General features: G+C 43.7%; 1 protein-coding gene across 1 annotated transcript in view; it reads left to right on the top strand.

The window, feature by feature from the left end:
- The window catches only part of slc12a5a (solute carrier family 12 member 5a), a 151,601-nt gene extending 136,341 nt beyond the window's left edge, over positions 1-15,260 (top strand). The window contains exons 8-25 of the mRNA XM_055222141.1: positions 982-1,193; positions 3,235-3,402; positions 3,469-3,567; positions 5,080-5,137; positions 5,221-5,395; positions 5,744-5,862; positions 7,110-7,208; positions 7,668-7,787; positions 8,270-8,374; positions 8,805-8,973; positions 9,297-9,492; positions 9,574-9,743; positions 9,943-10,074; positions 10,304-10,411; positions 10,750-10,875; positions 11,427-11,617; positions 12,780-12,913; positions 14,189-15,260. Of these exons, the coding sequence (XP_055078116.1) occupies positions 982-1,193; positions 3,235-3,402; positions 3,469-3,567; positions 5,080-5,137; positions 5,221-5,395; positions 5,744-5,862; positions 7,110-7,208; positions 7,668-7,787; positions 8,270-8,374; positions 8,805-8,973; positions 9,297-9,492; positions 9,574-9,743; positions 9,943-10,074; positions 10,304-10,411; positions 10,750-10,875; positions 11,427-11,617; positions 12,780-12,913; positions 14,189-14,280 (2,473 nt within the window). The 3' untranslated portion in view covers positions 14,281-15,260. The remainder of the gene's footprint in view (positions 1-981; positions 1,194-3,234; positions 3,403-3,468; positions 3,568-5,079; positions 5,138-5,220; positions 5,396-5,743; positions 5,863-7,109; positions 7,209-7,667; positions 7,788-8,269; positions 8,375-8,804; positions 8,974-9,296; positions 9,493-9,573; positions 9,744-9,942; positions 10,075-10,303; positions 10,412-10,749; positions 10,876-11,426; positions 11,618-12,779; positions 12,914-14,188) is intronic.
- Positions 15,261-16,979: the final 1,719 nt, after the last annotated feature.

Below are 16,979 nucleotides of genomic sequence, written 5' to 3'. Positions count from 1 at the left end.
CGAGTGTGACCTGCAGTGGTGAAGGTTAAAGACGAGTGTGACCTGCAGCGGTGAAGGTCAAAAGACGAGTGTGACCTGGAGCGGTGAAGGTCGTGTTCACCTTTGCGCTCGAGTCAGGATTGTGTTTGTTTGTGTAGATTAATCTTAAACCAATGACGAGTTTAAGATGCTAAACCCTGAGCTTGGATTGGACAGTATTATGGGAGCAGGGCCGGTCCAGACTATAAGCAGATTAAGCAGCTGTTTGGGGCCCCAACGCCAGCAGGGGGCCCCCACGTGCCCATACATTTATATTGAAAATAATATAATATGTCAAGTTTTATTGGACACAGGGCTTGAGTGTTTACAGCCTTAATATCCCTCTAAAACAATCACATTTTTTTAATATCTATAGTCGTAAAATATCTGCTGCTGTGTTTGTTTTTGAGTCGGGCAGAGGTGAGGGCAGCTCTGTGTTTACACCGGAGCAAGGACCCGACATAATGTAAATGTAAGAAACACTGTCACAACTGGAACAACAACTGGAACACATTAAAATCCAAAAGAAATGAAGAAAAATTGTCTAGAACTTTAAAAATCTATGGTAGTTGTGACATTCTGGATGTTTTCAGTCTGGTGTTGTTCAGATAAACACAAAAAAACTGGTCAAAGTGATGAGAGTCAGAATGTGTCAAATGTGAATCACCAACAGCTGAGCCAGGAGGGGGCCCCAGAGACAAACTCAGCGTAGGGCCCCCTGAAAGCTGGGACCGGCCCTGTACTGGAGAGACGTGTTTCAAAGTAGTGGCCCAGCTCATTCTGCAGATGTTTAGTTCACATTTTTAACGTTGTCCTCCCCAGTTTAGCACAAATTAAACGTCTAATTTCTGATCTGCTGTTCTGTGTGAGGCCCATCGTTCTGTAAATAAAAGTATTTCTCAAAGTACCTGTTTTTCCAAAGTTCTTCAGATAAAAATCCTTCCTTGTGCCTGTTGAACGCAGAGTGTGTCTGCTGGGGAACCGCACCCTCATGTGGAAAGGCTTCGACGTTTGTGCCAAGACGCTGGAGACGGCCAACGGGACGGTGACCACGCAGCTCTGGCAGATGTTCTGTGATTCGCCGTACCTGAACGCCACCTGCGACAAGTACTTCGTCGCCAATAACATCACTCAGATCCAGGGTATCCCGGGGGTCACCAGCGGCATCCTGTCAGGTCAGTTTACTTTCAGATTTATGCAAAACTTGTTATTTTTTCCCATCCTGGAGGCGAGGGAAGCGCTCACATCTGCACATAAAGTTCCCATATTGTGCTTCACGCCGCTTTTCGAATGACTTTGGATATTGGTGTGTCACATTTTATAACTCAGAACAGTGTACGGGAAAGTTTGACAAGTTTTTGCACAATAGCGTCAAAGTTTGAAAGTAGCTCGACGTCTGGGGAAGTTGTTTTCGTGGATTCCAACTTCCTTTTGTGTGCGACATTTACACGACTTTTTTACATTCAAAAGATTTATATTTTGTTTTGAATTTTTAAACCCATAGACAGACTTTAAACACTCCAAAGAGCCGTCCTTTGTCAGTTTGCATAATTAAAACATGACGATACACTTAGATATAGACGTGGGACGATATTCAAATTTATCATGGCCAAAATACTTACAATTAACGATTATATCACGGGAGAAATTTGGGAGCCCGAGTTAAGAATCTCACAATTCTGGGGCCCCCTAAGACCCTGGGGGCCTGGGACAATTGACCTGTTTGTCCCCCCCTCTGTCAACACCCCTGTGGATATATATATATATATTTTTTTCTTCTGCACATTCTGGAAAATAATAACGGTGATTATCTTTGTTACTGATTATCATGATTATATAAAATGTCACACAAACGATTATTGTTTCCTCTTTAATCACGATTAACGATATTATTGTTTTTAGTATTGTCCATCTTTACTTAGATACAAACTAAGATATTTAAATACAAAATTATTCAGGTGAAATTAGACTTTTAATGCAAAGATTATAAAGGGCTCTGATATTAAATAAAAAATGATAATGTTACAAATATTCTTTTAAAAACGTTACTCTACTGGTGCTAAAACGTCTCATGAACAACGTTAATGTGTCACGATTATCATGGCCAAAATAATTGTGATTAACGATTATATCACGACAGAAATTTGGGGACCCAAGTCGAGAAGTTTTACAATTATGGGGCCCCCTAAAACGCTAGGCCCCCGGAACAATTGACCCGTTTGTCCCCCCCCAGTGTTGACGCCCCTGTAGATAAATCGTTTTTTGTTTTTGTTTTTTTTTGTTTTTTTCTGCACATTCTGGAAATATAAAGACAATTATTTTTGTTGCCGATAATCACAATTACATAAAATGTCCCATGAACGATTATTGCGTCCCCTTTTATCACGATAAACGATATTGTTTTTATTATCGTTCCATCTTTACTTAGATACAAACTAAGATACTTAAATAAAAAAATATTCAGGTGAAATTAGGCTTTTGTTGAATTTTAATGCAACGATTATAAAGGGCTCTAATATTAAATAAAAAATGATAATGTTACAAATATTCTCCTAAAAACGTTACTCTACTGGTGCTAAAACGTCTCATGAACAACGTTGATGTGTCACGATTATCATGGCCAAAATAATTGTGATTAACAATTATATCACGGCAGAAATTTGGGGACCCAAGTCGAGAAGTTTTACAATTATGGGCCCCCTAAAACGCTAGGCCCCCGGAACAATTGACCCGTTTGTCCCCCCCAGTGTTGACACCCCTGTAGATAAATCTTTTTTTTTTTTTTTTTTTTTCTGCACATTCTGGAAATATAAAGACAATTATTTTTGTTGCCGATAATCACAATTACATAAAATGTCCCATGAACGATTATTGCGTCCCCTTTTATCACGATAAACGATATTATTGTTTTTATTATCGTTCCATCTTTACTTAGATACAAACTAAGATACTTAAATACAAAATTATTGAGCTGAAATTGGGCTTTTGTTGAATTTTAATGCAAATATTATAAAGGGCTCTGATATTAAATAAAAAATGATAATGTTACAAATATTCTCCTAAAAACGTTACTCTACTGGTGCTAAAACGTCTCATGAACAACGTTAATGTTATTATTCAAAATTTAAATGTAATTCAGTCCAACAGAACAAAAATAATCAAGTCAAATGATGCACAGTTGGTCATTTTGTTCCTTTTGTGCATAATTATCCTCAGAGAACCTGATGCCGACGTACTACGAGAAAGGAGACCTGATCGCCCGAGTGAACATGGAGTCAGCGGAGGACGTGGACGACCCCCTGACCAGCTCAAACCGCTACGTGCTCGCAGACATCACCAGCTTCTTCACGCTGCTGGTGGGCATCTACTTCCCGTCGGTGACAGGTACGGCGCTAATCGTCCGCACGTTCGCACGGCGGCGTCCGATTTAACTCTGACATAAACCTGCAGGCATCATGGCCGGATCCAACCGCTCTGGAGACCTGCGTGACGCTCAGAAGTCCATCCCCATCGGGACCATCGCCGCCATCACCACCACCTCCACGGTCTGCATCCTTTCACTACTGCCCCCTGCTGGAACAAATCAATTATTGTCCTTTTTTAGCAACAGAAATGTGTTTAAATCTGTGTAAGGTGATTTTTAAGAATCTAATAACAGTGAAAAGACTTTACAAATACACACAAAAGTACAGAAATATACTTTATACTTTTATGTGGAAGCTATCAACATATTTCTATATTTTTTGAGCTATTTTTGCTGCATTTTGAGCATTTTTTTGCACCTGATATTCAGTTTTGCATTTTCAAAACAGCCTTTTCTGACACCTCCAGGATGTTGTCGTGTCACATTCCCAGTTTTTACTTAATCGTGCCCAAACTATAGCACTTTGAACATCCTTTTTCATCCATTTTTAGCACATTTATGCTCTGAAAAAGCCTCTAACATGTCGAGTGCAGTTGCAGGGGAAACATTGTCTGTAACAAAGCTGCTCTGATTGGGCTGTGAGGAGCGTCATAATTAAAGGTCAGCGTGTTGTGAAACGTGAAAAACCCTTTTATAAAACTAGTGTAAATCAGGTCAAAGGTGCATAAATGATCTGAATGATAAACTTGTATGAGGTTAAGTCTCAATCATGAGCTAAATACAAACATGTTCTTACAGAGTCTGATCTACACTCACTGAAAACACAAAGATAAAACCTGATCCTCACTCATCATCTCAGAGATAATGTGTTTCTTTAAGTGAGTCTCTGTGAGCCGCCATTTTAGATCATCAATGTTTCTCTCTATAATCAGATTGAAGCCATTTCCAATTTGATTAAGACGTCTAATCGCATCAGTGAGCCGCCGATGCGACGGCGAGTTAATAAAGCGCCGTCGTGTTTGTCGCAGTGTCGTTGAACTGGGCTGTTTTTCTAAACATGATTCACTGATGTTTCTCCATCACAGGACGGTGACGTAGTTATGTCACAGCTTCAGAGGGAGACGTTTACCTGTGTGTCCAGCAACGTGTTCAGTGCACAAGTGTGTGTGTGTGTGTGTGTGTATGTTTAGTGCACAAGTGTGTGTTTGTGTGTGTGTGTGTGTATGTTCAGTGCACAAGTGTGTGTGTGTGTGTGTTTAGTGCACAAGTGTGTGTGTGTGTGTTTAGTGCACAAGTGTGTGTTTGTGTGTGTGTGTGTTTGTGCATGTAGGTTTATGTTTGTGTATGTTTCGGTGTATATTTTGTGCCTTTTTTGTGCATTTTTTTGTGCACGTTTTTGTGTTTGTTTCTTGTATGTTTTGGTGTATATTTTGTGTATGTTTCATGTACATTTCGTTTATGTATCGTGTATATTTGTTTATGTTTTGGTGTATATTTTGTGCTTGTTTTGTGTATGTTTCTTGTATGTTTTGTGTATGTTTTGTTTATTCCTGCCCTGAACCAGGATGGTGGCACTGCAGACATCCAGAGTAAAACGTCCGGAGTAAAACGTCCAGAGTAAAACGTCCAGAGTAAAACGTGCCACATAAATCCTTTTCCCTGAGGTTTAAATGTTCCTTAACGCTGCTCGTGCTCAGACATGTCCAGTGTGATCCTCTTCGGCGCCTGCATCGAGGGCGTGGTCCTCAGGGACAAGTACGTCGCTGTTTTATTTATTCCTATAACTTTGATGCGTCTGATGGTTTTTCTGGAGCGCGTTGTTGTCGTCTGTGTTTCAGGTTTGGTGAGGGGGTCCATGGGAACTTGGTGATTGGGACGTTGGCTTGGCCGTCTCCGTGGGTCATCGTGATTGGCTCGTTCTTCTCGACGTGTGGGGCGGGGCTTCAGAGTTTGACCGGAGCTCCCCGCCTCCTCCAGGCCATCGCCAAAGACGGGATAGTGCCGGCGCTGAGGGTCAGTCTGTGTCAGGATTTATGTATTTTTCTGTTTAAACAAACCTTTTTTCTACTAATCTGAATGTAATTTTATTATTAAAGTTTCACTGATGTAATAATAATAAGATTTTTAGATTTTGTGCTTGGATTTCCCCAAACGTCTCGCTCAGATTCCTCTAAAACTTAATCCTCATGACACTTTTAGACATAAACACAATGAGTAAAGTGTCAAATAAACATGAAAACAACGGCAGATCAAATGGAAAACACTGATTAAACTGAATTACGTCCGGTCCTAATGTTACTCTATGTTCTCAGGCCACAGTTCACGCGTGTTTGTAAAGTACTGCGTGTATTCTTGTTGCAGATCTTCGGGCACGGGAAGGCCAATGGCGAGCCCACATGGTCGCTGCTGCTGACAGCTTGTATTTGTGAGAGTGGCATCCTCATCGCCTCCCTGGACTCGGTGGCTCCCATTCTCTCCATGTGAGCGCCCAAACACTCTCATTATTTCTGCTCCATCTTTCCCTCCCCGCAGTGGCAGATATCAGAGCAGCCAGCCCCCTGCCACTTCTGAAACAATGCAAATGCCAAGTTTTAAAGACTCAAGATTTAACTCGTCACAGGAAAGGCCAGTGGGCTGCTCTGTTCTGTCCATGCTCATAAATATCAGCCGCTACGACAAACTCCACGGAGACAAAACACCACAACCTCGAATTTACGGTTATTCAAAAGGCGTTAACTCAAAATTATAAAACAAACTAAACATTAGCCAACAGATCTGTGTGTGCTTCTGCAGATAAAAGTAACTGAAACATCAAGGTGAGTTTATTTATACATCACAAAGTCCACAGTGTGTTCAGTGTGTTCAGAGTGTTTGTGTGTTTGTGTGTTTGTGTGTTTGTGTGTTTACAGAATGAGACATTAAAATCACAAAACAACAAATCAAAATATAAATCATCAGAAAATTAACATTAAAAGAGAAAAGTTTGAGTCTGGATTTAAACATCGTCAAAGTCGAGGTCTGAGTCACATCTACAGGAAGAAAGAGAGAGATTTAAACTGAACAAAACTCAAACGATGATTCACCTGGTTCTGTCCTGGTTCTGTCCTGGTTTAGTCCTGGTTTAGTCCTGGTTTAGTCCTGGTTCAGTCCTGGTTTAGTCCTGGTTTAGTCCTGGTTTAGTCCTGGTTCAGTCCTGGTTCAGTCCTGGTTTAGTCCTGGTTTAGTCCTGGTTCAGTCCTGGTTCAGTCCTGGTTTAGTCCTGGTTTAGTCCTGGTTCTGTCCTGGTTCAGTCCTGGTTTAGTCCTGGTTTAGTCCTGGTTCAGTCCTGGTTCAGTCCTGGTTTAGTCCTGGTTTAGTCCTGGTTCAGTCCTGGTTTAGTCCTGGTTCAGTCCTGGTTTAGTCCTGGTTTAGTCCTGGTTTAGTCCTCTAGTCTGAGATGGTTCTTGTGTCTTTCATGTTGCTGATGTCCTCTGAGTTCAGAGCAAACAACAAAGTTAAATCTGTCACTGGACTGAAGACGTTTCTCTGCTCGTCCAAGTCTCTTCTTCTTCTGAAGAACTGAGCAGTGAAACGTCTTCACTCGATTTGTCCAGTGACAGATTTAACTTCGTTGTTTGTTATGGATCAGACCTGGACGACTGAAGGTTTACACAGACATCCTCTGAGTTCATGTTCGTCTCTCCTTCTCCTTCTCCTTGTTCTTCTTCTTCTCCTCCTCCTCCTCCAGGTTCTTCCTGATGTGCTACATGTTTGTGAACTTGGCCTGTGCCCTTCAGACTCTCCTGAGGACGCCCAACTGGAGACCACGCTTCAAGTTCTACCACTGGTCAGTGCAGCTTGACCAGACGTGTCTCAGTGTCAAACTTTAGTTAGTTATTATCCTCACGTCAGTTTTATGAACATTTATGACCAAAACAAAGTGAAACTTCTGTCACTTTGATCCACACGGTGTAATGTTCCTCTTGTGACTTTTATTAAATCAAATGTGTTCGATGATAGTCAAGTTTAAAAAAAACTTTAAAAAATAGAAAACACACATTTTCCTTTCAGCTTTAGTTTTGCTGTACTTTACGTTTCCTGTTTATAGGAGCCATTTTGAGGACTTAACCTGCAAAAGACAGAAAATAAACGGATCATTTCTGTGCCAATGATCCTAAATGAATCACACTAAATTAACACTTTCATTTTTGTAATGTCCAGTTCTGTCCTCGCTCGTCCGCCGCCTCCTGCCGTCGAGGTTAAACTGTCCCGTCTCGTCTTTTCGTCTTTTTTCGTCTTTTCTCAGGGCTCTGTCCTTTTTGGGGATGAGTTTGTGTCTCACTCTGATGTTCCTCTGCTCCTGGTACTACGCCATCGTCGCCATGGTGATCGCCGGCTCCATCTACAAGTATATCGAGTTTGCAGGGTGAGCGCGGGAACAGACGCACTCAGGGCCTAGAGTGTGTGTGTGTGAGGGGGTGTGTGTGTGAGGGTGTGGGGGTGTGTGTGTGGGGGTGTGTGTGGGTGTGTGAGTGTGTGTGAGAGGGGGTGTGGGGGTGTGTGTGGCCAGGTGGGGGTGTGTGTGAGTGTGTGTGGGGGTGAGGGGGTAGGTGTGTGTGGGTGTGAGTGGGGGTGTGTCCAGGTGGGTGTGTGGGTGTGTGTGTGTGTCGGGGTGTGGGGGGGGGTGTGTGTGGGGGGTGTGTGTGTGTGTGTGTGTGTGTTCTTATAGATGAAGCCTAAACATTTTCGTAAACACTCAAATGTGTGAACTTTGACAAGTTAAAGTTGAAAAATAAACTTTTCCAATGATCCTCTTTAGTTTCATGTTTTACTCGTTTCTCTCTAATCTCATGAGCTTTAATCCGAGCGATGGTTTTGATCTGTAAAATAAATGTGTGTTTGTTCCAGGGCGGAGAAGGAGTGGGGCGACGGGATCCGCGGTCTGTCTCTGAGCGCCGCACGTTACGCTCTGATGCGTCTGGAGGAAGGTCCACCTCACACCAAGAACTGGAGGTACGAGATTTAAGACTCGTCTGTTTGTTTTGTTTTTCCATTTCTATAATCGTCTGTGAGTCGTATTAACACGTCCACATTTGTGTTATTTTGTTCTGTCTCTCTTTCCCGACTAGAACTTTTACTTGGGCCGCTCAGCCGTTTCTTTTCTGGCGTCTTAATTTGACTCTTCTTTCTGCCTCATTTACTCCCTTTCCAATCTCCTGCCCTCTATTTTCTCCCCGTCCTCCCCGTTCTCCCCGTTCTCCCTGTTCTCCCTGTTCTCCCTGTTCTCCCCGTCCTCCCTGTTCTCCCCGTTCTCCCCGTCCTCCCTGTTCTCCCTGTTCTCCCTGTTCTCCCCGTCCTCCCCGTCCTCCCCGTTCTCCCCGTTCTCCCCGTTCTCCCCGTTCTTCCCGTTCTCCTCTCTCTCCTCTCTCTCCTCTCGTCTCAGGCCTCAGCTCTTGGTCCTGGTCAGCACAGACTCAGAGCAGAACATCGAGCAGCCGCGTCTGCTCTCGTTGACCAACCAGCTGAAGGCGGGAAAAGGCCTGACGATCGTGGGCACCGCACTGGAGGGAACCTACCTGGAGAACCACGACAGGGCACAGCGAGCAGAGCAGGTACTCGGCGAGCAGAGCGGGTACTCGGCGAGCAGAGCGGGTACTCTCTGTCCTTGGACATGGTGATGGGATAAGAGCTGGTCTAAACACGTCATGGAGATCAACCAAAGATCTGCAAAACCTGAGGCACAAAAAGGACAAACGTGACTTTTCCTCACGTCGGGCTGTGAATCTGTTTGGATTTGTTGATTCTGCCTCCTGAAAATTCAACTTGTGATTTAAATTTAACAGTGACCAGACTTTTATTTCATGGAGACTCGAGCTGATGAACGTCCTGCTGTCGACAGAATCCATGTTTCCTCTGACACATTTGTCTTTTTCAGGCGCTGCGTAAACTGATGGAGACAGAGAAGGTGAAGGGCTTCAGTCAGGTGACCGTCTCATCAAACCTGCGAGACGCGACGTCCCACCTGCTCCAGGCCAGTGGACTGGGAGGACTCAAACACAACGCTGTGCTGGTGTCCTGGCCACGCAACTGGAAACAGGGAGACGAGCACCAGCACTGGAGGAACTTCATCGGTCGGTCACCGCGGGGTTAAAGTAAAAACATGTTGTTTTACAGATGTACTTATGTTAAACGTGGACACTTTAACTTTGCAGAGCTCGTCAGAGAAACCACGGCGGCTCACCTGGCTCTGCTCGTGCCCAAGAACATCTCCGCCTTCCCGTCCAACGGCGAGCGCTTCACCGAGGGTCACATCGACGTGTGGTGGATCGTCCATGATGGAGGGATGCTCATGCTGCTGCCCTTCCTCCTGCGCCAGCACAAGGTACAACACATCTGTGAGAACAACAACAAGCACTGGACCAAAGTGCACTGGACCAAAGTGCACTGATGGAGAGCAGCGGCGTAAATGTGTCACTGAACACGGTCTAAGGACAGAGATTTAGGACGAGTGAATGTGCAGTTTATTATAAAAAACATACAGGAAACACAGGATTTGTAAATACTCGACATTTGTGCGTCAGGTTTGGAGGAAGTGCAAGATGCGCATCTTCACTGTGGCTCAGATGGATGACAACAGCATTCAGATGAAGAAGGACCTGACCACGTTCCTGTACCACCTCCGGATCGACGCCATGGTGGAAGTCGTAGAAATGGTGAGCTCTTTTTGAGTAGATTTAATGCCACAGTAAAACAGACTGCACGTTTTAGATTTAGATTTCATAATGAAAACATCAGATTCTCCAGATCTCGATGGTTGAACTTGCACATTTTCCTTTTCCAGGACATCATGCATTTTGCAGTTTTCCCTCAATTATTCAAAATGCTTTTATGCTGGTGTGAATTCAGCTTTCAGAGGCTGTAACTCTGTGTTTGTCTCTGCAGCAAGACAGTGACATCTCAGCCTACACTTATGAGAAGACCCTGGTGATGGAGCAGCGGTCACAGATGCTCAAACAGATCAACCTGACTAAGAACGAGCGTGAGCGAGAGGTACGGCTACGACCACTACTGCTGTTTTCATTTGTTATGTTTATGCGTCGATAACGTGGCTCAAAGACGCACAAACAAACGTGACGGCGCTTGAAGGCCTCACTCGTCTTTGCTGCTTTGATAAAACATGACACTTTATCCCTCTGGAGATGAAGCTTTAACTCGGCGCGGGGGCTTCGGTCTCATATTTACTAAACTCGTATGTGACCGCAATAAAATAAATCCTTTCCTCTGAGAATGATTATTTAAAGAAGACGATGAATACTGCATGTTTCTTCTTTATTTTCTCATGACTCATAAAGCTTTTAACGCCGCCTCTCGCCTCTTTCCTCGCACAGATCCAGAGCATCACTGACTCGTCCCGTGGGTCGATCCGTCGTAAGAACCCGGCCGCGGTCACCACTCAGCTCAGTGTGACGGAGGAGCCCCCGGCCGCCAGCAAAGAGGAGAAGCCCGAGGAGGAGGTACGGAGAGAGTCACTAAAATCATATGTAATATTTTCAGTGGAAATGAGCTCATGTGAAGGTCAAACGTGGCGTCCAGTGTCTGAAGCTGTTTTATGATTTGTTGCAACTTCTTCACTTGGTACAATTCCTAAACATCCATCTGACGGTGCATCAGTTGCTTAAACGTCAGTGTTTGTGACTCGTGTGTCTGTCTTTCTATTCCCTCCTTCATTTTGGACATGGAGGACAAAAGTGATCAGGGATTCTCCATGTGCGACGTCTTTAAATGAGTTAAACAAGTTTGTCTGTCGCTGAACATGAGACGTTTCTCCACAAACATCTTAACACGTTTACTCTGCTCTCTCAAATATACCCTACGTTCTTCTCTCTCAAACTTATCCTACGCTCATGTCCTACGTTCCCGTCCTACGTTCATGTCCTACTTCATGTCCTACGCTCATGTCCTACGTTCCCGCCTCGACCTCTCGCTCTCGTCCCGCTTGCTTTACCTGCTTGTCCTCCTCCCGTAGTCAAAGTCGTCTTCTCCCCCTGTGTCCTCCCCCGCGCAGGTGCAGCTCATCCACGACAACACCACGCCCGCCAGCCCCGCCACCCCGGCCACCCCGCTCACCCCCGAGGAGGTGCAGAGTCCCGGGACGCAGGTCCAGATGACCTGGACGGAGAAGTGTGACGGAGAAGCAGCGAAACCTCCTGGAGCAGCTACACCCGAGGGCCTCAAAGACATCTTCAACATGAAGCCGTGAGTGTGTGTTCAGCTGTGGTGGAGGAGGTGGAGGTGGTGGAGGTGGTGGAAATGGAGGTGGCGTTGGTGGAGGTGGCGTTGGTGGAGGTGGCGTTGGTGGAGTCGTGTTAATGGAACATCATATTCTGGAGAGACTTTAAATCTCATTCATCTCCAGCTCTGGTCGCTCTTCTTCTCTTCTTCTTCTCTTCTTCTTCTCTTCTTCTTCTCTTCTTCTGTTTTCTCATTTTTGTTGCGATTCTGTAAAAACTTTAAACTGTGAAAAAAGTGACTAAGATTTTGAGTTTTCTTTTTGTAAAATGGAGAGTCATTTTTCCAGAGTTTACACGAGAAACAAACGATGAGTGTGAGGAGAAAAGAGTCAAACTCTTTTTACTTTAACAGGCAGCACATTTATGATGAGCCTCTGTGCAGGACGAGGTTAAACACGACCGAGGCGACGCTAGAGCACGTGTCAAACTCAAGGCCCACGGGCAAAATGTCGCCCGCCTTTTCATTTTATGTGGCCCATGAGAAGGTAAATTAAAGGCACGACTGTCATTTTAAAATAAGTCTCTGCTGATTTAATGTGTGCACTGACCATAAACTAATGACAACTGACAAATATTTGAAAATAACGATCCAAAATGTTCAGGAAGAGGAAAAGTTTCAAGAAAGATGAAGGTGAAAACAAGTTTGTGCTTCAAGGAGAAAAACCTGTGTGTTTTTTGTGTAATGAGGCTGTGAAAGAACAATCTACGTCCACATTTTGACTCCAAACACGGAGCTAAGTTTGATAAAGTCAGACTTCAACAAAATCAACAAACTGTCCAATAATTAAAAGCCTGTAAAAGTTTGTGTTTGAAGCTGAAGGTCTGTGAGATGAGCCCGAACACACACTTTAAAAATGTCACTTTATCTGGACAGATGCAGCGAGTTTAACCTAAAAGAGTAAAAGACAAAGTGTGTGTCGTGTGTTTCTTGTGTTTAATCTTGTGTTTAATCTTGTGTTTCTCTTTTCACGCTGCAGTGAGTGGGAAAACCTGTAAGTATTGAAGTCCACATAAACTCATCGTGCGAATGTTCATCCTTTGAATCACTGAACGCGTCGACCACGTCTCAGTGTCGGGGCTTTAATCGCCGCTAATCGATCCACCTCCGCTTTCTGTTGTGTCGTCAGGAACCAGTCCAACGTCCGACGTATGCACACGGCGCTGAGGCTCAACGAGGTCATCATGAAGAAGTCCGCTGAGGCCAAGCTCGTCCTGCTCAACATGCCCGGGCCGCCGCGGAACCGGACAGGAGACGAGAACTGTATCCTTCAAAAAAAAAAACTCAAGGAACCAACGTGAGCGGGTGGTTTGTTTAATCTGGAAAATGATGAGAAACACAAACACGCTGCCCGAGCTTTGACGCAGAATTTAAGATGAAAAAAACGACTAAGATGGAAAAAAACGACTTTTCTTCAAACAAAAGAGAAGAGAGTAGAAAGAATTTACAGCCGAATTTACAGGACGACATTATTATTGACACAGACCTGGGTGTTTGTGTGACGTGGACGTTCGACTGTACAATATATATCAGTGTCGGGTCGTGCGTTTGACCCTTGACCCTTCAGTGACGTCCCACTCACACATTATGACATCACCTCAGTACAGACTCAGCAGCACTGAGGAAAGGAAAATAAGATCAGTCTCTCCTCCTTCAGCCGTTATGGGTTAAATATATAAAATACAGTGATATTTGTTGGATCTGCAGGTTTAATTTGACGTTTTGCAAACTGTCGTCTTATTGTCCGTCTTATTATCCAATCACACGACACGCCCAGTCCACGTAGGACCTTCTGTCTGGTCCTGATGTGCAGAATCGAAATCTGATTGTCTATTAAAATCTGTCACAGTGTTACAGTGGGCGGGGCCTGCTCTGTGGGCGGGGCCTGCTCTGTGGGCGGGGCCTGCTCTGTGGGCGGGGCCTGCTCTGTGGGCGGGGCCTGCTCTGTTTAAGGCTCCAGGAAAATGAAATCTGCCTGACAACAAAAGCAGCTGAAATATAATTGGATAAAAACTCCACCACAATAAACAACATCAGAAGTGACTCAACAAAGTGGATCTGATATGAGACAAAGAGAAGAGAGAATATTTATGTTTATATATTTATGAAAATAAAATCAAATAAATCACTTCTCTGAGTTTAGGGAGCGGCAGACGAGGCCTCGCCCTGACGTCCCTCACATTGTGTAATTTTTAAGCTTTTGAAGTCAGTGCTACTTCCAGTTTCACTCCAACTACAAAATTGTTTGGCGTTTATCGTTTATTTTCATAAAAGTTGCACCAGAGCCAAGCAGCTAATGGAGATGTATGTGGTGATGGAGCCAGAGGGTGAACACTTTGAACAAAGACGTTTAATGTGTTTAATGTGTTTAATGTGTTTAATGTGTTTAATGTGTTTAATGTGTTTAATGTGTTTAATGTACTCGACTGATAATTCATAAAACCAACAAAATCAAACATTAGCATCATCAAAACACAATCTGCATCTTTTATTTCCTGATGAAATGTTTGTGCAGTTTTCTTAACCTTCTCTTCTCAGACATGGAATTCCTTGAAGTCCTGACCGAGGGTCTGAACAGGGTGCTCCTGGTCCGTGGAGGAGGCCGGGAGGTCATCACCATCTACTCCTGAAAAACCAGCCGCCCAGGACCCCGCCCCCCCCTGAAGCCCCTCCTCCTCTCTCATCCTCTCCTCCTCCTCTTCCTCCCATCCTCTCGACATATCTCTGTGTGCCGACCGCCTCACCCCTGCCCTCTCACCCCTGCCCTCTCACCCCTGCCCTCTCACCCCTGACCTCTCACCCCTGCCCTCTCACCCCTGCCCTCTCACCCCTGACCTCTCACCCCGCTCAGCTTTTGCACCCCAGCGGCGTCACACTGTAGTCATTCAGCTCCTATAACCAACGTAGGCTCTAGGTCGACTTATAGATGCTACTACCTATATTTGTTTTTCTTTTGGTCTATATAACTTTCCTTTTGTACCTCACACCGAGACGGCGCCGGGCGGTGGCGAGGTGGAGGTGTGAGCACATACAGTATGCATGGGCACTGGTTGTTGTTTTTGTTTTCCTGACCTCTCCAACGCTTGTCTTATTTTCTTAAAAAATTGGATGGCGTCTGTTTGGAAGATTAAGGTCGGTTTCCCCGTGTAAATGGACACCTCCGATAGTCTTTAATGTGGTGACGTTTCGAGGCTGAAGACGATCCCTCATCACGACCACCAGCTTGAAAGAACTTTACCTTCCTCGAGAGTGAGTGAAAAAACGAGCTGCCGCGCTAACGTCCCACAGGCCCCGCCCCCTTCAGCATGACGTCCTCTTAACTGTGTGTGATCCATGTGTTCTGTTGAATGCTGTGTTTTCTTACTACTCATTTCTTAGTGGCTGTTTATTCCCGTAGCCACTGTTAGTGCCAAAAAACAACGCCGAGGCTAGCTTAGTTCATAGAGATTGACACGTACTTATACTGTGAATCGTGTGTTTTACTCGTGGAAAGGCCGGTGTGACACAAAGTGGGGAGACGGTCGTAGGACGAGCCCCTCGTGTGGACCACTGTAAATAATGTACAAGCTCTGACGCGGTGTTTGGTATGACTGTATTTTTGTGACATTCTAAAAAAAAAAAAATTGCGTTCCGTGGAAAGAAGACGGTCCTTTCGCTTGAGAAAGGACGAGACAAAATGCAGTTTTTAAAGTTGATCTGTTTGTGTTTCTTTGGATGCTTCTGTCACTGATCACACTCTGCACCTGCACTGTTCCTCCACTGTGCGACATGTGAAAGACTGATGCTCGTCATCAACTTTAAAAACAAACTTTTTCATCTAAAGAACAAATATGTATTCATAGTAATAACACATAGTTATATATATATATTATAGGAAATATATAATTTTGATTGTGACTCAAAGATGTGAAGTGGTTTTGCCAAATTTAAATGTGCCATAAGTTCAAATCTTTTTCGAGGCTTTAAATCGAGCGCTAAAAGGTTTGGCCGGGACCTAAAGTGTTAAAGTTGATCAAACGGTAGAAACGGTCAGAGTAACGGACGGCGGCGGTTCGTAGAAAGGACAATGGCTTCTGTAGCTCAGAAACACATTGCGTCCACATGAGCGCCCTCTATGCAGTCGACTCTCGGCGAGGCCCTCGATCCTCCACTGGGATCAGAATCGAGTCACTTTGCGGACAAGCGAGCGAGTTTTCACAGAGGCATTAAGAGCATCTGAAATGTGCAATAGTGGAAAATCCGGACTCATGTGATCATGTTATTTATTTTTTTACACATAGCCTATATTGTATTTTGTATATGTACATTATATAAATCCTGAATCATCTCACTGACCAAGGACAGCTGTCACTTTAATCATTTAACTCTTGGTTTCTTTATCAGAGAAACTGTTTCTGGTCATTTGCACTTGTAGTATATAGAGATATATAAATAGAATGAATACGTATATATATACACAGTATATACTATATAAAAAAGCAAAACAGAATAGTTTCTAGATCTATTTAAAACAATATTCAGTGTTTTAGTGTTGCTTGAATGTTGGACCATATGTTGTGAATGCTGCTAGTCTCAATATCTTTCTTTGTACTGTAAATAAAATAAAACAACGTGAAGCTCAAGTGAAAAGGGTAAAGACAAACATATCAGAGGAGGTGGTTGAATAACAAAAGGCTGTACACGCTCGGCCTGAGACTTCTGGACAGGGTTCTGTTTTAAAATAACATTAAAAGTCCTCATTGCAATATTCCTCCCGAGGGCCGTCCCTCTTTCAGTTTATTCGTCCTAATGAAGCTCCTGATTATCTCAAATCACATCAATTATTCATACTCAAAATATTAAAAAAAAAATCAATTTTACAGTATCATCCATGTGCTGTTGGAGTTTTTAATCTCGCTCTTATTGTCAGACGCTCCCAGACTTCTGAGTGCCAAGTTATAAAGACTTTAACTGCTTCTCGTCAAGTTGAACTATTTTCGAGCTATTTTGAGATCGTCTCCACTACATTGCCTGCATCAACTGAGCCTTTTAAATTTATTAAAAGATATCTGATGTTTTATTGGAAAAATTTATTGAAAATGATATTATTTATGGAAATATAAATGTTTTATAAACGCTGTTTGCATGGCACTATGTGGCAATATTTGTTTCAGTGGTTTCTATAGTGATGACATAAGTGTTCAAGGTTCAGTGGAAAAGAGTCTGGGTTCTATATATTTATGGAAAACTCAGGAGCGAGAGCCACACACACGACTAGACCTTGAAAACAAATCTCATGCAAATAAAAAAAGAGTGGTTGACTATATTGTTCCTTGTTCTACTTGAGTCT

Source organism: Periophthalmus magnuspinnatus, chromosome 5 (assembly GCF_009829125.3).
Source record: "Periophthalmus magnuspinnatus isolate fPerMag1 chromosome 5, fPerMag1.2.pri, whole genome shotgun sequence".
NCBI classification, from domain to species: Eukaryota; Metazoa; Chordata; class Actinopteri; order Gobiiformes; family Gobiidae; genus Periophthalmus; species Periophthalmus magnuspinnatus.
Note: the sequence above shows the minus strand (reverse complement) of the source record. Positions and strands in the feature narration are given on the sequence as shown.